General features: G+C 39.5%; 1 protein-coding gene across 3 annotated transcripts in view; it reads right to left on the reverse strand.

The window, feature by feature from the left end:
• Positions 1–23,658, reverse strand: part of Ac78C (adenylyl cyclase 78C) — a 464,534-nt gene that overhangs the window by 127,016 nt on the left and 313,860 nt on the right. For all 3 annotated transcript variants that reach the window (XM_083129709.1, XM_083129708.1, XM_083129710.1), the window contains exons 3-4: positions 14,063–14,210; positions 4,701–5,102 (exon numbers count right to left, since the gene is read on the reverse strand). In XM_083129709.1, coding sequence (XP_082985835.1) covers positions 4,701–5,102; positions 14,063–14,210 — 550 coding nt within the window. The remainder of the gene's footprint in view (positions 1–4,700; positions 5,103–14,062; positions 14,211–23,658) is intronic.

A 23,658-nucleotide genomic window follows, 5' to 3' on the forward strand; every position in this document is an offset into this window, starting at 1 on the left:
ATATCTTCCCACTCATAGCTGAAGCCCAGAGAATATATTCTAATTACTTCCTGCTACTTTAACTTCAATGAACTTGAACTTTAAGTCAGATGAAATAATTTTACACCTATCTGTTCTTTGTATTCTGTGAATTTTACCATTATCAAGTTTTGAGAAAAATGATATCTGCAGTTTACATTTTCACTCGTCACTGCAAACAAACTTTACAAAGTAGTTTACCAAACTTCAGAAAGTGGAGGGGAGGGTAACGGCAATGCCCCTGGCCCCTGTCTGGCTACGGCCCTGGTGTTCCCAGTAGAACAGTGTGTTGTTAGACTCGGGACCTCAGCGTCGAACGTGATATGTTCCAGTCCTGCCCTATATCCCTATACGTATACAGCGTGAGGCACCTAAAAGTACCACCTGAAATAGCGAAGAGACCAGAAACAGTAGCGATGAGAGGTTTGCGGGAAACAATATTATCAAATGGGGCTCGTAAATCGGAGGTATGGGGTGGGTCGAAAAATATCGACAAATGGGGCGTCTGGAGCAAATTCATATTTTTTTAAATTGAACGATATACAATAACATGCATAATATAAAAGAGCACACGCAGAGAAACACAACGCCGTTGGTCTCATGCATCTACTGCACATAGGAACGAAGATATGGCCATGTGAAAATCTGTAAACAAACTAACAAGTGGCCCACTTGACCGTTAGAACCACGGCATGTACAAGTATGAGATGTCGGAAGCCATTGGACAAGATGAAGACAGAACGTGTTAAAGGAAGAAAAAATACAGTAGACATGTCAGCACCATGTATTTGACAGTGTTACAGCATAATAAAAATGACCATGACAGTATGTCGAAGAACCACTGCGTAAGAAGCGAAAACCTGTCAAAGTGTGTGTTCAAAGTGGTGGCCGTCAGCTGCGATACAGGCAATGAGGCGCCCACGCAAAGATCGTTGCACAGAATGTAGCATCTCGTAGGGAATGTCCCTACAGGCCGCAGTAATGCGGTGTTTCATATCCTCTGGAGTTGTTGGCACATCCCGGTAGACAGTGTCCTTCAGCTTTCCCCACAGGAAAAAGTCTAACGGTGACAAATCTGGGGAACGAGCCGGTCATTTGACAGGCCTTCCACGTCCAATCCAACGATTTGGAAATGTATTTTCCACACATGCTGTAGCGCGTCTTGCACTGTGAGCTGGGCACCCGTCATGTTGGTACCACATTTCCCTCCTTGTCTGAAGTGGTATGTCCTCCAATAGTACAGGCAGTTCATGTTGTAAAAACTGTATGTATCGGTCAGCATTCAGTGTCCCTTGTATAAAAAAAGGGCCAATGAGATGTTCACCCACTATACCACACCACACGTTCACACTCCATGGGCGCTGGCGTTCCACTTGGCGAAGCCAATGTGGATTTGTCACCGACCAATAGTGCATGTTCCTTAGGTTGACATTTCCATGATTGGCAAAAGTTGCCTCGTCAGTGAAGAGGATACGTGACAAATCGGGTGTGTCGTGTCGTAACATCCATGTGCAAAACCGAACACGGTCCACAAAATCATTCCCGTGAAGTTCCTGATGGAGGGAGATATGATATGGGTGAAACTTGTGTGTGTGCAGAATGCGCAATACACTTCTCTGACTCATCCCAGCATACCTGGCAATTTCACGGGAGCTAACGTGCGGATTCACAGCAACAGCGGCGAGAGCATTTGTTGCACCTGCCTCACCTGTAGTTGGCTTGTTCCGCACACGTGCTCGTGGTGTTATACTTCCGGTGTCTCTTAATTTAATAAATAACTTACCAAACAGACGTCGAGATGGCTGTCGTCTGTCCGGATATCTCTTTGCGTACACACGGTAGGCTTCTGAGGCATTCTTTCGGCATTCTCCATAAATCAGGATCATGTCCGCTTTTTCTATGTTTGTGAACACCATAATCTTCGCTCTTACCACTACGACTGCTTGCTATGAACTAACACGATCTCGTGGACCTGCTATCAAAACTTGCTCTGCGTAAAGCAGTTCTGTCAGGCACCTGAGAAGTCTTACATGCCGTGGTACTGACGGTCAAGTGGGCCACTTGTTAGTTTGTTTACATATTTTCACATGGCCATATGTTCGTTCCTACGTGCAGTAAATGCATGAGACCAACGGCGTTGTGTTTCTCTGCGTGTGCTCTTTTATATTATTCATGTTATTGTATATCGTTCCATTTAAAAAAATATGACTTTGCTCCAGATGCCCCATTTGTCGATATTTTTCGACCCACCCCATACCTCCGATTTACGAGCCCCATTTGATATTATTGTTTCCCGCAAACCTCACATCGCTACTGTTTCTGGTTTCTTCGCTATTTCAGGTGGTACTTTTAGGTGCCTCACGCGGTATAATTGGATTATTGGTTGTTTACGACAAATTCTTATGGAGCCTGAACCACAGGAAACCTATTTCAATGTATGGGGGGGGGGTAGCAACATTCGTAAATCTAATTTCATTGGCGATGTGGCTTACGAAGCTTCAAGTTCCTTTTCTAAGAAGTGGAAATCTACTGCAGTCGGCAACACTGCAGACAGGTGTGCGACCGGTACAGTTTCTACTCGAAGCAACTACGTCATGCAGGAGGAGGGGCGTGCAGTTGGTTGAAAGAACGCACTGAGACCTACTAGGTGTCGTAGGACTGCGGGTACCCGGCGGGTTTAGAATACCTGCCAGGAACGATCTGGGCAGGTATTCAGGCAAGGTGGTGTTCAAGCGAGGGTGTTGCGCAGGTTGCATGCCATTTCAGGAGCGATGTCTCGCGAACGGGTCTTGTGCAGGCCTCTGACCATGATAAGTAAATCAGGTTGGCTATTGTTGTTAGTCAAACCAGCTTTCTCTCTGCGTCACTATCTTATCTGTCTCTGAAAACAGGTTTTTCAGCTTCATGTGTTCGCAATTAGGACATGAAATTATTTCTCACTTTTATGTGTTCGCAGTTAGGAAGATTTAGGCGTTGTTCGCAATTATGACTGTTCGCAATTAGGACACAACCTACCGCACGGGTACAATGGTTCCGGTTTCGACTGGACTTTTACTCTGTTCAACTGAGTGACGTACTTACGACGTAGCGGTAATATTGCATCACGAAAACCGTCAATGTGTTGATGGGTTGAAAAGAAAATTTTGGGTGTGTCAGAAAACGTCACATTTATACGAGCCCAGCCCCTTACCGTAGCTAGAATGAACCGATCATGGAATGTCTGTCGGTACACAATGGTGGCAATATAGGGAACCTAGCATGATGCAATTTTGCTCATGTTCTCACCGACACATACAAACCTCCTCAAGAAATGCACTACCCATTGTGCAACTATCAGATACGGCGAGGTATTGTTGCAACAGGCTTCATGCAAGTCTTGATGATATTCTCGTGCATTTTTACCACGGGGCACTTGCATTTTGACCCAGAACCGCTGTCTTACGTTGGCAAACATGCTTTAGGGCGGACCACTTTTGGGACTCCATACATCGACATTGGGTCCCAACTGACAATGCTCAATGCCTGATAACACATGCACAGTGTTATCACCTCTTCCTGACAGTGTTGCCATCTCTTCCTGACAGTGTTGCCACTTTTAAATATACAACCCACGTATATAGTTATTCTGAATGACATAGGCAAAAGTAAAGCCACCTTGTGCATATTACACCGTGCTAAGAAGGATGTGGTCACATATTCTCGATCTCGGCTGTTTTTGGACGTGATGTGATAAGCACTACGCTCTGGTCGCCTATATCCCACCAGTGTTTCCCCTCCACGGATCCCAGACTATGTAAAGCCTAGAGCCGATTTAGGCAGGGACAAGGACGAAACCCCCCCCCCACCGAGATCGAACCTAGGTCAGCGCTATGTGTGTTGCCTAAATCTACGACGGTGGTAGAAGGTGTAATTGAAAATTTGTCATTAAAATCCACTTATCGGCGTCGAGTTAGGCAACACACACAACGCTTTCCAGGGAAGCAAGTATTTCAGGATCTAGGTGTCCCATTTTTATTGCCTGTGTCTGTACATCGTCATATACAGTAAAACCTCGTTAATCCTGACCCCGATAAGCCGGACGTCGCTTAATCCGTACAGGCAAAAGGCCCAAAAAAAGCAGAATGCAAGGTTTTAAATGTGGCTAGAAGTCAACAAGAGAACTTTCCAAAGAAAAGGCAGTCTTACCACTGTACTGTATAGTGTATTTAGGCCTATGCCCTTTAAATACATCATAATAAACGTGTTTTGTTGCTATAAACGGAGTTTTATTGCACTTTCTACTGTTCTTTTAAGTTATTTAGTTAATCCGGACTTTCATTAAACCGGTCAACTTATCCCCCGCATTAGTCCGGATTAACGAGGTTTTACCGTATGTGTAACGCCACTGCATTGAAATTCATAAAATAAATCTGACACATTTCTAAATACTGGGTGTCCCAGTTAAGGTAGCCTGGCTCAAAGAAATTTGTCCATGAGGCAAATGACTGCTATATTGCACAGGTAAAATGGAACAGTTCATTGTAACGTGAACCGTGGTAGGTACTCATGGTCGTCAGTACACACACTTAATTTCTTTTCATGATTCCTGGCATGTAACTGTTGATCGAAGCCGTGCTACTTTCAACTGGGACACCCTGTACTTGACTGGAAAGGATGTGCAAAATTAAAGCAAAAGCACAAACCTTGAACGTTCAGCAACAACCACGTACAGAGGGCAGCATAGTGCAGGTAATTGTTGGCGAAGCACCTCAACCAGCTGAGAAAGCAGACGGCGATGTTGACCACCATAAAGCAGACGCCGCAAAGGATGACGGACATCGTCCCGGAGTCGATGCGAGGCCCTGCCTCGTCCCTCGTGACGTAGACGACGATGAGGAACAGCTTGAGGGCGAAGTCCACCACGTTGACGATGATGAGGGACTTCTGGCGCTGGCGGTGGGAGTAGCGCTGGTAGGCCATCTCCAGGTGACGCTCCCGGAAGCTGTTGGTGAGCGAGGGGAAGTAGATACCTCGGTAGACCACCCCTCGCTTGAAGATCATCCCCGTGGGGTCGGCTTCCCGCGTGGAAGGGGCACGTTCCAGATCTGGAAGAGAAAAATTATGCAAGCAGTGATATCATTCTTATTATATTTCCCACGTAAAATGAAAAGTTGCCCCCCTTTTCAAACAAAAACGTGCCCTCCTTGAAACTGAAACTTGATTGATTTGGTTAATTTTACACCTGCCACTTTTGTCTAATCGCGAAGATGAGAATGAGTGATGATATGATGAAATTGATGAAGCGTCACTCACAATGAACACGCACGCACAGGCCGGGTTTCGAATCCCAGACCCCTGACGTCGTTGCGCGTTGTGCTAACCACTTCGCCACGAGGCCGGAAAAATTTAAACTTGAATCTACCTTCAAAAGAAATGTCAATCCTTCTTGAAAATGAAAACTTCAATCCCCCTTGAAAATGAAAATTTCAATAACCTTGAAAATGAAAATTTCAATATCCTTGAAAATGAAAATTTCAATAACCTTGAAAATGAAAATTTCAATAACCTTGAAAATGAAAATTTCAATCCTCCATGAAAATGAAAACTTGAATCCCTTTTGAAAATGGAAACTTGAATCTCTTTTGAAAATGGAAACTTGAATCCTCTTGAAAATGAAAACTTTAATCCCTCTTGAAAATGGAAACTTTAATCCTCTTGAAAATGGAAACTTTAATCCCTCTTGAAAATTGAAACTTTAACCCCTCTTGAAAATTGAAACTTTAATCCCTCTTGAAAATGAAAACTTTAATCCCTCTTGAAAATGAAAACTTTAATCCCTCTTGAAAATGAAAACTTTAATCCCTCTTGAAAATGGAAACCTTAATCCCTCTTGAAAATGGAAACCTTAATCCCTCTTGAAAATGGAAACCTTAATCCCTCTTGAAAATGAAAACCTTAATCCCTCTTGAAAATGAAAACCTTAATCCCTCTTGAAAATGAAAACCTTAATCCCTCTTGAAAATGAAAACTTTAATCCCTCTTGAAAATGAAAACTTTAATCCCTCTTGAAAATTAAAAATTTAATCCCTCTTGAAAATGAAAACTTTAATCCCTCTTGAAAATGAAAACTTTTATCCCTCTTGAAAATGAAAACTTTTATCCCTCTTGAAAATGAAAACCTTAATCCCTCTTGAAAATGAAAACTTTAATCCCTCTTGAAAATGAAAACCTTAATCCCTCTTGAAAATGAAAACCTTAATCCCTCTTGAAAATGAAAACTTTAATCCCTCTTGAAAATGAAAACCTTAATCCCTCTTGAAAATGAAAACCTTAATCCCTCTTGAAAATGAAAACCTTAATCCCTCTTGAAAATGAAAACTTTAATCCCTCTTGAAAATGAAAACTTTAATCCCTCTTGAAAATGAAAACTTTAATCCCTCTTGAAAATGAAAACTTTTATCCCTCTTGAAAATGAAAACCTTAATCCCTCTTGAAAATGAAAACCTTAATCCCTCTTGAAAATGAAAACCTTAATCCCTCTTGAAAATGAAAACTTTAATCCCTCTTGAAAATGAAAACTTTAATCCCTCTTGAAAATGAAAACTTTAATCCCTCTTGAAAATGAAAACTTTTATCCCTCTTGAAAATGAAAACTTTTATCCCTCTTGAAAATGAAAACCTTAATCCCTCTTGAAAATGAAAACTTTAATCCCTCTTGAAAATGAAAACCTTAATCCCTCTTGAAAATGAAAACTTTAATCCCTCTTGAAAATGAAAACTTTAATCCCTCTTGAAAATGAAAACTTTAATCCCTCTTGAAAATGAAAACTTTAATCCCTCTTGAAAATGAAAACTTTAATCCCTCTTGAAAATGAAAACTTTAATCCCTCTTGAAAATGGAAACCTTAATCCCTCTTGAAAATGGAAACCTTAATCCCTCTTGAAAATGAAAACCTTAATCCCTCTTGAAAATGAAAACCTTAATCCCTCTTGAAAATGAAAACCTTAATCCCTCTTGAAAATGAAAACTTTAATCCCTCTTGAAAATGAAAACTTTAATCCCTCTTGAAAATGAAAACTTTAATCCCTCTTGAAAATGAAAACTTTAATCCCTCTTGAAAATGAAAACTTTTATCCCTCTTGAAAATGAAAACTTTTATCCCTCTTGAAAATGAAAACCTTAATCCCTCTTGAAAATGAAAACTTTAATCCCTCTTGAAAATGAAAACCTTAATCCCTCTTGAAAATGAAAACTTTAATCCCTCTTGAAAATGAAAACTTTAATCCCTCTTGAAAATGAAAACTTTAATCCCTCTTGAAAATGAAAACCTTAATCCCTCTTGAAAATGAAAACCTTAATCCCTCTTGAAAATGAAAACCTTAATCCCTCTTGAAAATGAAAACCTTAATCCCTCTTGAAAATGAAAACCTTAATCCCTCTTGAAAATGAAAACCTTAATCCCTCTTGAAAATGAAAACTTTAATCCCTCTTGAAAATGAAAACTTTAATCCCTCTTGAAAATGAAAACTTTTATCCCTCTTGAAAATGAAAACTTTTATCCCTCTTGAAAATGAAAACCTTAATCCCTCTTGAAAATGAAAACTTTAATCCCTCTTGAAAATGAAAACCTTAATCCCTCTTGAAAATGAAAACTTTAATCCCTCTTGAAAATGAAAACTTTAATCCCTCTTGAAAATGAAAACTTTAATCCCTCTTGAAAATGAAAACTTTAATCCCTCTTGAAAATGAAAACCTTAATCCCTCTTGAAAATGAAAACCTTAATCCCTCTTGAAAATGAAAACCTTAATCCCTCTTGAAAATGAAAACCTTAATCCCTCTTGAAAATGAAAACTTTAATCCCTCTTGAAAATGAAAACTTTAATCCCTCTTGAAAATGAAAACTTTAATCCCTCTTGAAAATGAAAACTTTAATCCCTCTTGAAAATGAAAACTTTAATCCCTCTTGAAAATGAAAACTTTTATCCCTCTTGAAAATGAAAACTTTTATCCCTCTTGAAAATGAAAACCTTAATCCCTCTTGAAAATGAAAACTTTAATCCCTCTTGAAAATGAAAACCTTAATCCCTCTTGAAAATGAAAACTTTAATCCCTCTTGAAAATGTAAACTTTAATCCCTCTTGAAAATGAAAACTTTAATCCCTCTTGAAAATGAAAACTTTAATCCCTCTTGAAAATGAAAACTTGAATCCCTCTTGAAAATGAAAACTTCAATCCCTCTTGAAAATGAAAACTTCAATCCCTCTTGAAAATGAAAACTTCAATCCCTCTTGAAAATGAAAACTTCAATCCCTCTTGAAAATGAAAACTTCAATCCCTCTTGAAAATGAAAACTTTAATCCCTCTTGAAAATGAAAACTTTAATCCCTCTTGAAAATGAAAACTTTAATCCCTCTTGAAAATGAAAACTTTTATCCCTCTTGAAAATGAAAACTTTTATCCCTCTTGAAAATGAAAACTTTTATCCCTCTTGAAAATGAAAACTTTTATCCCTCTTGAAAATGAAAACTTCAATCCCTCTTGAAAATGAAAACTTCAATCCCTCTTGAAAATGAAAACTTCAATCCCTCTTGAAAATGAAAACTTCAATTCCTCTTGAAATTGAAAACATTAATCCCTTTTGAAAATGAAAACTTCAATTCCTCTTGAAAATAAAAACTTCAATCCCCCTTGAAAATGAAAACTTCAATCCTTTTGAAAACTGAAACTTTAATCCCTCTTGACCACGGAAGCTTCAATCCCTCTTGAAAACGGAAACTTCAAACCCTCTTGAAAACGGAAACTTCAATCCCTCTTGAAAACGGAAACTTCAAACCCTCTTGAAAACGGAAACTTCAAACCCTCTTGAAAACGGAAACTTCAAACCCTCTTGAAAACGGAAACTTCAATCCCTCTTGAAAACGGAAACTTCAAACCCTCTTGAAAACGGAAGCTTCAATCCCTCTTGAAAACGGAAACTTCAATCCCTCTTGAAAACGGAAACTTCAATCCCTCTTGAAAACGGAAACTTCAAACCCTCTTGAAAACGGAAACTTCAAACCCTCTTGAAAACGGAAACTTTAATCCCCCTTGAAAATGGAAACTTTAATCCCCCTTGAAAATGGAAACTTTAATCCCCCTTGAAAATGGAAACTTTAATCCCCCTTGAAAGTAAAAACTTCAATTCCCCTTGAAAATGAAAACTTCAATCTTCTTGAAAATGGAAACTTCAATCCTCTTGAAAACGGAAACTTCAATCCCTCTTGAACACGGAAACTTCAATCCCTCTTGAAAATGGAAACTTCAATCCTCTTGAAAACGCAAACTTCAATCCCTCTTGAAAACGGAAACTTCAATCCCTCTTGAAAATGAACATTTCAATATCTCTTCAAGTGAAAACTTGTACCCCTTTGAAAATCGAAACTTGTACCCCTTTGAAAATGGAAAGTTGTACCCTTTTGAAAATGCAAAATTGTACCCTTTTGAAAATGGAAAATTGTACCCTTTTGAAAATGGAAACTTGTACCTCCGTGAAAAGGAAACTTCCCCAGTTTCCAGGATTGACTTTCAAAATTGAAAGATTTACTTCCTTGGGGTTTCGAGAACAATTGTCGCAAAAATACTTTTACACCCTGATGTTTGTCAACCATAGGAAAATGATATTTACTTTCTTATACTGTACTTCAAGTTCTCGATTAAATAGTAAAGTGTAAATGAGGACAATTTGAATAGTAGTACATTTATTTTTGGACAGTATTTCCACCTTTTTTTATAACGAATAGATAACCCAAATTGTGAAATTTTATATAACCTTACCACATATGGTTCATTGCATGTGTGTTCATTTTAAGCAAAAAGAGAGAGCAACATTATTATATTTAAATAATGATATGTGGAGTTGTGGTAACATTTCTTCGAAAAAATAGTAACTAAGGTTACGATTTCTAAAATTTTAACCGGTAGTTACTATCACTTAAAAAAATATGAAGCTGCAAAAGCCAATCGGTTAGGTTTATAAGTTAAACTTTTTTTGAGGGCTGACGCCAAGACCATTCCCAAGAACTTTCGCCGAACGCCGAAAGATGCCACTAGCAGCAATATCCGGTTGAGAAACTTTCCATGTTTTCAGCCCACGGAGAAAGATTTAGTACTTGGCTCCAGTTTAACCTGAATACTCAGTTTCGCATTGCGTTCTGGAAAAACTGGATTTCCCAGCAGACTTCCATAACTGGATAAATATAGTTATTAATGCTACGACTTCGTGTGCTTGACGTGGTGAAAAATCTATTTTTGATGGACATTTTCTTGCGCCTTTCCATGATTGCAAAGTATCTTTGATAGATGTTCCAAAGACAAGACAGAGCTGCGGTTATGACTTGAAGAGCATTACAGTTCATTGAGACGGAAAAAGCATTAAATTCGTTAATTTTAAAAGCATGGACGACGGGAGGGGTCGAATCCCCCACCCCGCATTCTCCCTTCTTGGAAGTTAACTTCAAATAAAATATGTCAACAGAATTAAATGTCAGTTTGTCAGTACTCGAACTAGGGTCGATAAAAACCATGATTTTTATTTAAAAAATCATTTTTCTTGATTTTTTTATTTAAATCGGATTTTTTTATTTAAATAGATTTTATTTTATATTTTTTTAAAAAATGCTTAAAATTGCTTGCATGGTCTTTGGCATCATGCACATAGATATTTTAATAGAAAGGCGTTTTCTAGTAAATGGCCCTGTAAAATATTTGAACAGTTTGATTAAAGCAAAACAAATATAGGTAAACATACATTCTTATAGTGTAACTACTATGGAAATGTTTGTTGAGTGTGTTAATGAAACTAATAATAATTTCAGTAACTTTTCTTCCAGTGAAACTAAAACATTCTGGATGTACTCTATAATTGTAACTTCAAATATTAACTTAAATATTTTAATAGTCTTTGTAGTTGAATTTTGGAGATTTCTTTAATGATAGTTGGAAAAATATCTGCTGCCATGTTTATTTACAGTTTAATGATATTGACACTATTTATGGTTTAATGTGATTAGTATTTTATATATTTTTCTACACAAAAAGTTTGCTATTTTTGCCCATAAAATTATTCAATTTTAAATCAAGAGAAATCCTGTGTTTACATTTCCTATGAGCTTCACACCAACAGTACATATATTTTTATTTCCTTTACTTTCCTATCTTAGAACCTAATAATCACCATTAAATCATTACGAGATTAATGTACTTTCACCAAAAGTGTTTCTCATATCTACAAAATCCTTATATACATTATTCTATAAATTATTTATTTAGAGTGATTTAAATCAGTGATTATTTTTTTTTTTAAATATCACCTGATTTAATTCGTGATTTAAATCAACCTGATTTATATCAATCCATCCCGATTCGAACAGAATAGCCAATAAAAACTGCGTTACATCGAAACATTGAGTGTAAAATAGAGGAACCAATTATGTTTTCACATACATTTGATCCAAAGAATAATCCCACTTTAAACTGTAGGTCCAGTTCCGATTAGCCTAACTGTGCATAAAGAAGAAACCAACAATTCAAAAACAATGCAATTCAAATCCAAAGACCACAGCTTTCAAAATACCCAAAAAAATTGTTTTATGCGAGGGGTTACACAACACACTTTATGAATAAACTTTCCCTCTAATTTTAGAGTATTTTCTGGAACGAGCTGTATAAAAATTAACAACAAAGTAGACAAATTTACATTTCAGTACACTAAGTGTATAAATGTTAAGAAAAATAATAGAAAAGAAATAAGAGTTCGCTCTTCTGGTGGATGAGTAGAAACGTCTTCCCAAGGGTATAATAATGAATTAGGAATAACATTTGGGTTGTATAATAATAATCATATTTATTATTATTAGCTATTATCATTATTTCGACTGTTCAAGTTTTGTCAATGTCCTGATCCTACAAAGATTTCTGGCAACGTCCATGATTGATTGATTGATTTAGTTTATTCTACTTCGTTTTTCTGCCATCTTGGCTAATCGCGAAGATGAGGATGACTGATGAAGAGACATTCACAAAGAATGCATTATTTAGTCAATTAGGTCTACGTTGTTTCTTATCAGCTTTTGTATCTACATGTTTTTTGTCGGGTTAATAGACATACGAAAAGTTTACAAACAATTTTACGTATATTATATTAGGTTCGTGGATCACAGATGGAGCTGTCCGAGAGTTATTCATGGCTTTGAGGTACATGTGCTTTTTGTTAGCGTAAAGAGATAATAATTATGAAGAAAAAGATAGGAATAATCATTGAATATCAAGAAGAGGAAAGTTAGTAATATAAAAAATGTTATTACTCCCAGACAGTTAGCAATCAGCCCAGCCAGGAAATATTTATTGGGTTGGTGCGAATTAAATGTCCGGCCCATGTGCGTCATTGCCAAAGGCCAAAAAATTCAAAACTACAATTCCTGGTTAATCAAAATAGTCGCCGTCTGCAGCCACACACTTTTGTCATCGCTCAGCCAACAATTGGATTCCATGGCGAAAGAAGTCTGGAGTCTGCGACGCAAAGATCTTCTCAACGGCATGTTGCACCGCCCGATCATCAGCGAAGGTCTTCCCTGTCAGGAAGTGGTCGAGATGCCGGAAGAGATGGTAGTCAATGGGAGAGAGGTCGGCAGAATATGCTGGATGAGGAAGGGTTTCATATTGCAACTCATGGAGAGCCTGCACCATCCTTTGTGCGACATGTGGACGAGCATTGTCGTGCAACACGAGGACACCATGTCTGTGGACCATTGCTGGATGCTTGCGGAGAAGTTTGTGGTGCATTTCATGGAGTTCAGCACTGTAACAATTTGCATTGATGGTTTCACCTCGCCTGAGAAAGACATGATGCATCACACCCACCATAGACCACCAAATCAGCAACAACACTTTCCGTGGGTGGAGAGGTGGTTTCGGAAACCGCCCTGGACGTTGATCACGATCCAACCATTGTCCCGATCGTTTATGATTGTCATAGCAGATCCATTTTTCATCTGAAGTGACAATCCGATGCAGGAAACCATCCCAGTTATTCCTTACACTCAGAGAACTGCACACCTCCAGGCGCCGAGTCTTGTTGACCGGTGTCAAATCATGTGGTACTCATGAGTCAAACTTTTTCACTTTACTGATCGCACGGAGACTACCACGATAGTGGTATGGTGTATGCCTAACTCGTCTGCAATGGCACGAACCCTTTTCCGAGGATCCGCTTCCACGGGGTTCCTGAGGAGCTCATCCGAACATGATGTTGGTCGATGGCCACGGGGTTCATTTTGCAATGCTGTGTCACCGGAACGAAATTTGACAAACCAGCGGCGAATGGTCCGTTCATTTACCATGCCTGGCCCAAATGCATTGTTAGTGTTTTTGGCGGCTTGCTGACCAGAATGTCCCAGTTTGAATTCGTAAAGACAAATCACTCGCAATTGTGTGTTCTCCATGGTGCACTTTCAGACGACCCTGTTCAGCAACACACTGCCTCCTGACTGTCGGGGTGCTCCAGCCTGTTTGTTGGACGTATACAGAGTTTATGACGTTAGACCTGTGACCTCAGTCAATCCCTGTGTTGTGTTGTTGAGGTGAGTTTCCCACAAGACGTCAAAGCGGACATTTCATTCGCACCAACCCAATATTTATTTATTTTACCTAAACTTTCAGATGGTACTGAATGGCCATTGTACACCGAAACAGTAACAGCAGGAAAATAACAATAATGGAATGCTTATGTCAGTTATTGCCGAGTTGGATTTACTGAGGGGATAATCAGGAAATGTGCAAGTAGGAAGGATGACACCTGAATAACTGGGGACTGTTATGCGGAAAGAGAGGAGAATAAAGAGTTGGGGGAAAAGAGTGAAAGGCAATTTCAATTATGAGTCGTTGGTGAAGCAGGTATTTGGGAATCATCGATCGATCATGGGTGAATCACAATGCATGAACATACTTGTCATGATTACGGATGGATCTAGCTACAAACATCAAATTTTATGTGTTAAACAAAAAGGAAAACTGAAAGTGTTGATTACCTTTCTTCACATATCCATCCTCGAGTTTATTCGTCGCAGCGCCGTCAGCTCCGAAAATCCCGCCAGATTGTGACAGCGCTCCCATTGGTAGATCAGTGTCTACTTTGTTGCCATCTACCGGTGGGGCAGAAAACTCGTACGGGTAGTCCTGGAATAAAGAGTAGAACATTGTACTGTTTCTGCTTAAAATCTGTTACGACGTGTGAGAAATGTAGATACAATTTTTATTTGATGTGCCAATTATAAAGTAATACACACTATTCTTACTCACAACCCGGCGGTACTGAAGTATTTCGCAAATATTCCATGCATTTGATAGGTTATTCTTTGACATCAACTCGAAATAGTATGGGCGAAAAGTTACTGAATGAATAAAAATATTCAAATAGTAATATAAGTTACTTTAAACAATATCCGCTTTGTTTATTCTTGAGACAAACACGTAGTTTTCAACAATTAAAATGACGTGAAGAGTAAGTTATCTTGAACAATGTCCGCCTTTTACTCATCTCTAAATTAAAATAATTTGAATAATAGGTTTCCTCAACATGAAATAGTATTTATTTACGGTGTTCTGCTCCAATTAACCTCTTGCAATAACTATGAAATTATAGTATTATTTGTCTACTAAACGAATATATCCTTCGGGGAAGAAAAGCTTATCATTTTTTATACATTTATTTCTCTCTAAATAGATGGCGTAGTGGTAACGTCAGCGCCATCGGGGAGGCGCCCCTATATTCAACCAAGGGGTCCTGGGTTCGATACCCGGTGGAGGCACATAATGGTTCGGATCCAACTTTAAACTGTAGGTCCAGTCCCAATTAGCCTTACTGTGCATAAAGTGGACTTAAAAACACCAAATTAATCAATCATTAATTATGAAAAATGCATTAATTGATTTATCAACAGAGATATTTCCCAATTACTGAAAGGTGTAAGGAATTAATCTTGCTGAAGACAACCACATGCCAACCTTTCTCCCACGAAGTGCACCCTGGATTGCATTTTTACAGCCTAACGAGGCTCTGGCTTCTGCACTCTTTTCTAGAATAAGCATCTTTAGGACTTCTATCCACATGTGCTTGTGATTGTCCTTTCATTAATTTCATTTTATCATCTTTCGAAAAATGACAGAAAAGTGGCAGAAGACAGAATTACAGAATTCATGACAATCGCAGAAGGTAAAAACAACACACACATCCATGTACACACATACACAGCACATACCTCCTTCTACACACACACACACACACACACATAGAATACAAAGTACATAAGTACATGCATGCACCACAGAACAAGTTTACCACATAACTGTGATAATTGTAAGCAGTGGCGGCGGTCATCGGGGGTGTGGGTTGGCAGTTGTCCCCCACTTTTTGCCAGTTTTTCCCCCGCACTATGCTAAACCTTATCAAGAAAGGGGTGTAAACTGTCCTTGCCACCCCACAAGTTTTGGAACCCAATCGCCGTCATAGTTTTAAGATATTTGTATATTTAGTTTATAACTTACAAATTACGCAACACATGCACTAAATATAAATATAAGATATTCCAATATAATAAATCGAATTGGAATATTAAATCCATTACTTAAAAATAATACCATTTTAACATATTGATTAACTGAGTGTGAAAATTGAGTGAGAGGGGCTGAAAGTGCCTTGTTCCACAAAGTTGGCGCCCGTGCTGTTAATGCACTCGTTTGGCATCTCCAAGGTTTCAAAAACACTTTGAGCGGTCGAGTTTCACCGAGGCAAATAGATATCTGATTTTGACACGGTGCATGGAGCTTCCGTGTAGTTTTGCAGAACTTTGTGATTGGAAGCTACTTCATTATCACTACATACACAGAAACAACAAAGAATTGCAACGAGAACAGTGTGGATTCCCATCTGCAACGAATGAATGTAATATTCCCCAGTAGTGTTACTATATGGCTGAGATTATTATACAGGGTGTCGGTATACAGAGCCGTGTGTATGGAATTCTTGCAGATATTCCGAGACTGACATTTGGTATATCGAGGATTAGAATGCTGGAGCGAGGAGATTTCGCTTGAGCGTTTAATAGTTCGCACGGACGACGCTAGATATCGTACGGAACTGAGAGCTTTCTCACTAGAGCAAATAACGATCCAATAGGCGAGGTATACACTCGAAGCCTAGTAGTACACGTATAACCATAATTTGTCTGTGGCAATGGGCCCTTCAATATGGATCGTGAAGTGGAAGACGCAGTAGAATCAATATGGGCCTAATTTTGAGGGAGCAAAACTAAACTGAGCCTAATTTTGAGGGAGCAGAATAAAAATTATCCTAATTTTGAGGGAGCAGAATCAAACTGGTCCTAATTTTGAGGGGGCAGAATCAAACTGGTCCTAATTTTGAGGGGGCAGAATCAAACTGGTCCTAATTTTGAGGGGGCAGAATCAAACTGGTCCTAATTTTGAGGGGGCAGAATCAAACTGGTCCTAATTTTGAGGGGACAGAATCAAACTGGTCCTAATTTTGAGGGGACAGAATCAAACTGGTCCTAATTTTGAGGGGACAGAATCAAACTGGTCCTAATTTTGAGGGGTCAGAATCAAACTGGGCCTAATTTTGAGAGAGGAGAATAAAAATTCTCCTAATTCTGAGGGAGCAGAATAAAAATTCTCCTAATTCTGAGGGAGCAGAATAAAAATTCTCCTAATTTTGAGGGAGCAGAATAAAAATTCTCCTAATTTTGAGGGGCAGAATCAAACTGGGACTAATTTTGAGGGGGCAGAATCAAACTGGGACTAATTTTGAGGGGGCAGAATCAAACTGGGACTAATTTTGAGGGAGGCAGAATCAAACTGGGACTAATTGTGAGGGGGCAGAATCAAACTGGGACTAATTGTGATGGGGCAGAATCAAACTGGGACTAATTGTGATGGGGCAGAATCAAACTGGGACTAATTGTGATGGGGCAGAATCAAACTGGGACTAATTGTGATGGGGCAGAATCAAACTGGTCCTAATTGTGAGGGGGCAGAATCAAACTGGTCCTAATTGTGAGGGGGCAGAATCAAACTGGTCCTAATTGTGAGGGGGCAGAATCAAACTGGTCCTAATTGTGAGGGGGCAGAATCAAACTGGTCCTAATTGTGAGGGGGCAGAATCAAACTGGTCCTAATTTTGAGGGGCAGAATCAAACTGGTCCTAATTTTGAGGGGGCAGAATCAAACTGGTCCTAATTTTGAGGGGGCAGAATCAAACTGGTCCTAATTGTGAGGGGGCAGAATCAAACTGGTCCTAATTTTGAGGGGGTAGAATCAATCCTGGAACTAAACTTTGGTGGAAGATACTCGAATAGTTTTCCATCCCATAAAAACAGGGTCTGGGATTATTTGCTAAATAACTGACGTTTGCGAAATTACCCTGGGGGTAAAGGCGGCCAGGGGCGTGATGATGATCACATCACCCCCACTCACGACCGGATCAAGAAAGTGTGCGGAGTTACTCGCACACCCCCTATACGCCTTCATGGCGTGGTGCTAAGCACAGGGGAGAACTTTACTTTTTTTTTTTTACTTTTTACTTTGCTCCTGATGTTCCCTAACTTGTAAAGTTTAATAAACCTAAAATTTTGGGGGCATTGCCCCCCTTGCCCCCGCTAAGTTACACCTATGACAGTGATGTATGAAAATGAAACAGATGATTGTGGGATGAAACTACCAAAGCAGATTTTGCACATGCGTGTCTACGATTATTGTCACATTAAAATCATATTCGATTGCATACCATACGCTCGAGGGTGGAAGACTCGAACCAGTACGAGCGAGTGAAAGAGGTTCCATTCAATACTCTATCTTGGATATTATCTTTCTCAATTCCCCCTGTATCACACTCTGTGTAGGAAATCTGCGCAAATAGGTCTCGAGAAGGCTGGACCAATGAACGAGTGCATGGAGAGGAAAACGTGGCTGCAGCTACCAAACTTTTTCAGCAGTGTGCACTGCTTTGCTCCACCCACTCGCTTTCTCCCCTTCTTTATCGTTATGAGCTGCCTTGCTCCACACATTCCCGAGGCAGACTGTATAGTTGACGAGTTGTACCTCTGTGGGTTAATCCTGACCAAGCCCGACTGCGCAGAAGCAATGGGAGGAACTACATGCTGCCTTAACCACTGAGCGACATTCTCCTCTTTCCTTTGTAAGAGCAGTTTTTAAGAGGGAGGTGGAGTTTGGCGAAGGTCGCCGTGGAAAGCGCTTAAATTTAACATGGGCTTTTTTGCATTTTGTTGAATATAACGTTTTATGGCAAAAATTTGCCGGAAAACACGCAGTGGATGTGAACTTAGTTTATGAAACTTTGAGTACATGACACATTTATGCAATTTCAGTTCGTTAAATGTGCACAAATTCAATTATTTTTTTTCAATTTCCCATAAGGAAATACGTAAATAAGCACAGAATGGTTATAGGATTTGTGGGTAGCACCAACGAAAATGGCCATTATGATGCATACTAACGTAATGCTCAATCCTTTTATGACTGGGCTAGGGAGCGCTTTTCTTTCAAAAGTCACTTGCACGGCCAAAAATGATTGTTTAAAAATGTCATGTATACGGCGAAAGATACGGCCGCTTCAGCCGAATTTCATTCATCATAGTTCGCCACTTGGCCACTAGATGTCTCTGTTCGAAAATTGCCCCAGGGTGACGGGAGGGCTATTTCGCGCGGGTGTTTGAATCCTCTGCACAGCTGGGTTCCGTCTCCTCCTCAGAAGGTCCCGTAGCTGTCACAGCTTGATTTATTGCCTCTTTCCCAGGCAAGAAAGCAGGAAGGCCATGAGTTTGTGTATGTTTGAGTGTAGAGAAGCAGGGCATATTTACCGTGAATTGGAACCAGTGACACAGTAAATTTATCTCGATCCCTACCGCGAAGGAAGTATTCAGGGGGGTCCAGGAGTCCCAACCTCCCCCCGAAAGACTTACCAAGTACAAAAATTAAATAATGAGATCATAAAATAACTTCAATTAAGTAATGAAAATAAGGTTGTTGTCTAATCGCAATTTGTTTATTTCCGCAAAAATATTGGAAAGCAATACGACTTTGAATGACAGTACCAAAGAAGATTTATGCAAGAATTATTACTACTTATAATAACATGCAAAATATTACCAGGAATTTTACTTTCGTCAACTGGATCTAACATCATTTTTTCATACTCAACAAATATTATATTCTTTATCTATTTGACATTAATTTCCTTGCCAGGGCAGTTTCTATTTATTTACAAATTTTGCCGACCTTAACTACACGTAAGCTAGATAATGAATACGTCATGTTATACTGTATCACTGTTGTTATATCGCCTTCTTATCTATTAATGTAATAAAAATACGTATATTAATTAATTTAATATAATTATACTTATTTTAATTTAACATTATTAATATTATTATTTTGAGACATTACGTTAGGACGCCCCTCCGAAATATATATATCTCGATACCTGCCTGGTGTTCGATTTGAATAAAATGTAGAAAAGGCGGGGAGGGTGGTAGCGCTTCCTCTTTTTACATTTCGATAGTTTTACCTCACATGTAGTACTTTGTGAGTCAACGGTGCAGATAGGAAATACGTGTACACACACACACACACACACATAATTGATGATTCGCAAAGGAACTTCGTTAAATTCCCATGCTTGTTCCGCTCACAAATCATATCCTCTCCAAATTACAATAGCCTACTATCGTTGTTGCTTACATATATGTGTGTGTGTGTGTGTGTGGTTCCTAGAACTTCACTATTTCCAAACATAAACTTGATGTGACTCTTACAAAACATTTGTTTTTGGAGTGGAAGGATCATGAAAAGGTCTACTGTTTCTTTGCAAATCTTCAATTAATCTAAAATTTAGTATAAAAACATAATTTTGGCTGACTTGCTAACTTGAGATTTAAAGACAAATTATTAATTTGAATTCTCCATAACAATAACAAAAGTGACATAAAATGTAGAAGGACAAGACTAGTGTTGCCCACGGGACGAGACGGGACAGGCTTTTAAAATTTCGAGACGAGATGAGATTGATCATGTGTCCCGAGACAAACGAATATTTTCGAGACCAGACAGCATTTCACAGCATTTCCACGAGACGAGACAGGCCAAAGTCTCGTCTCGTGGGCAACACTAGACAAGAATCTTGGCTTGGTTGAGAATTACATCAGAGATGTACAGGATAGGAAAGGGGAGGGAGAATTCCGTCTTCTTCCTTTTCAGCGCGAACCCTGCCTCCTACATTCTACATGTCCATTCAAAATGTCTTCTTAGTTTCAGATATTTTTGCCTCCCCTATAGCGTAATGGTAAAGATGACCCTCGTAATGTCAAAAAAGAGTTTGGTACCTGGTGGACGCCCAATAGTTCAATCCCACTATAAATGTAGATTAGCCTATCTGTACATAAAGAAGACTTACAGAAACTCAAACGACCGGCATAGGGTTGACGGCGCTTGGTGCAGTGAGAGAGCTCCCCTTTGCCAAATCAAAATTAGGAAACAAAAACTCATCTTCAGGGGTTCCCTCACTTTTTCGCCCTTAGATGGCAGCTGCTGATAAGGGATGAGCATCCCCCCCCCCAAAAAAAAAATTCTGCCTACGGGCCTGCTGTCCTGCATCATGACCGTCCGGTCTAAGGCGTCATGCTTTGGGCTCTCCAGCTACGGGACGCGCGCAGGTTCGAGTCTCCTGGAAGAAGCGTAACGACTTTTCTCCTGATATTTCGGCCAGTCAAACTCGCGGCCCGCGGGCCGCATGTAGGCCCCAGCATCCGTTAATGCGGCCCGCCTTGGCCCCACTTAACACTTCATGCTTGAAATTATCTATACATTTGTAGTTATCCCGTTTTCACTTTTCTCGTGATACAAGACCAGACTCATCCAAACTTCAACACATTGACCAATTTTCCCTACACAGGTATACATTCCATTATAGAGTAGATGTTGTGTCAACTAAGCAAGCTGATGGACATGTTACTTCTGAAGTACGAAAATATCTTGCCAGCTGGGGGAGGGCAGCGTGCATACTTTCTGTCGCCTATGAGTTTGTTTCTTGATTTTCAAGGATTTACCTGGAAGAAAAGTCAGTTTCTGTAAAAGTTTCAGAGAACCATATGGCTTCCCAAACTTCGTGGGAGTAAGAAAAGGACTATAGACGAGGAATGTAGATTTTCAAGTGAAATGCTTACTTTTGTTGTGAAGTGAATAGTGAAAAGCGTAGAAAATTTGTACCCTGATAAAGTTTATTCATTCAGAAGTATTTCTTTATCACGAAATAAATTTGCCAACCTCTGTGGCAGAGTGGTTAGCACAGCCCGTTGCGACACCAGAGGTTGCGGGTTCGAATCCTGGCCTGAGCATGGGTGTTCTTTGTATGTGTCTCTTCATCAATTTCATCATACCATTACTCATCCTCATCGTCGCCAGTAGCCAAACGTGGCAGAAAAGCAACGCTAATAAAAAAAAATATAAAAAAAATCAGAAATACAGTTGAGGAGAGGATTGATGACTTAGTCAACGAACAATTGAAAGCAAAAATTGTTCGTGTTGTTGCCTTTTCGCTCACAATATGTGAAATTACGAACGTCTGCGAGCTAGCTCGGTTAGCTCCCTTCATTCGTGGATGCGATTCTCATCTCGATATGACAGTAAAACTACTTGAATGATTCCTCCCCGTGACACAAGGGCTGATATTTTGAAGGAAGTGGAGGCCATTTTGCAAAGTTACAGTCTTCGTAACGTTGTATTTTAACGGAAGAAATGTGTGTGTAACTACATGTATGCACGATCATTTAAGAACACACAGCGTTACTTATTATACAGTTACTATACAGCATCAGCCCCAATTTCGTCTAATCCGGCCCTGGGTACAATGGCTTACAACTAGGAAAAGCACTAACAATAATTCAAAAAGTCGATAAGGCAAAATCGATTATACCAAACTTAAATGTTTATATATAGTTATAAAAGGGAAATTTTGAATCAGTAATAGGGAAATTGTGCACCAGCAAGAGGCAACTTTTGCGCCAACAAGATGTTTTGTTTTCTTTACACCAGTAAGACGGAAATTTTTCACCAGCAAGGGGAAATGTTTGCAAGAGTAAGAAAGAAATACTTCTAAGATTCTGGCAACACTGGTATGTGCTTGTCGAGCATAAACTCTGAAGAAGAAGCTTCCTCACGACTTCACCGTCAAAGAATTAATTCTCTCGACTCTCCGAGAAGAGAAACAGCTCTGTCTTCCTTTCCAGAGAAGCACCGATAGCTATTCAACTCGGTTTGCAAGATCCGTCATTACCGATGCCGAAAGTGAGCTTCTTTCGCCTCCCAACCGGAACATCCCCCCCCCCCCTTCCGGCGTCGAGGCTTGACTTGGTTCTAGCAATATTCGCGCAGCGTTTCTCAGACGATGGCGATTCTTGAATTATTAACGCCCGCCGAAGCTAATTAGCAAGAAGAAATTCTACTCGGAAACTAAAGACGTTGCCCCATATCCCCCTCAGCCAGTAATTGCTGTCGGCTTTGTGACGTCATCTTCAGCGGTTTTGAGGTATGATGGCTAATTAATTTATTGCCTGACACGCAAACATTATGGAGGCGGCGTTGTGACGTTAAATGCAGAGGTGTGGTTATTATAAGTAGTGCGGGCAACGTAACACTCGGACGAGACGAGACATTGATCTGTCTCCTGTCTCGTCTCGAAAATTTTCGCTTGTCCTCGCCTCTTCTCTAAGAGTAGACAAGACGCGGGGACGAGACGACAACGAGACTTTGGTCTCTCTCGTAAAAATGCCGTCTCGTCTCGAAAAGTAGACAAGTCAGGAGACGAGACGAGCTCGTCTCGTAAGCAAAAACTAGTGTTATCCACGAGACTTTGGTCTGTCTCGTCTCGTCTCAAATATTCTCGTTCGTCTAGTGTCTCCTCGAAAACGAGACGAGACAAGGAACCAGACGGGTAATTTCTCTAAAAATGTTCATCAATTTCTTCTAGTACAAGACGTCCCGCAGCCAAACTTCAGTCTGTTCCCTACCCAGCAATGTGAAACCAGTGTTTTTGGCAGTAAATAGTTACATGAAATATGACAATTACTTTTATGAGGCATTCTACTATAACTGGCTACTTTTAATAGTAAGTCATTGTGACCAACTGACTTTTATTAAATGGAAATAACGTTATCAACAATTACTTTAGGACATATAAATTCTTAACTTGAAAATACATGACGTGGGAAGAACAGCTAAATCTGGCAAATCTGTGTCCAACTATGTGCCTTCTCTAGATGCTAAGGTGAAAGGATTTACGTGGAATCGTGTAAGGTAAGGAAGCATGCCAAATTTATACCATTTTATTTAAAGGTATATGCATTGCATATGAGTTAAATATAAGGGATGATCGTTCAAGGAAAGCTGTTTGCTTCTTTCATCATTTACTTGAACTATGTAAAGTCTTTATATTATGTACCAGAAACACAAGCAAAACAACTGTAGCTCTTCATATATTTATTTTATTACAATTAATGCTCACTGATTGTGTGCAACGTTGCAGCAGAACATAATCGCA

Source organism: Lepisma saccharinum, chromosome 10 (genome assembly GCF_977018435.1).
Source record: "Lepisma saccharinum chromosome 10, izLepSacc3.1, whole genome shotgun sequence".
NCBI lineage: Eukaryota > Metazoa > Arthropoda > Insecta > Zygentoma > Lepismatidae > Lepisma > Lepisma saccharinum.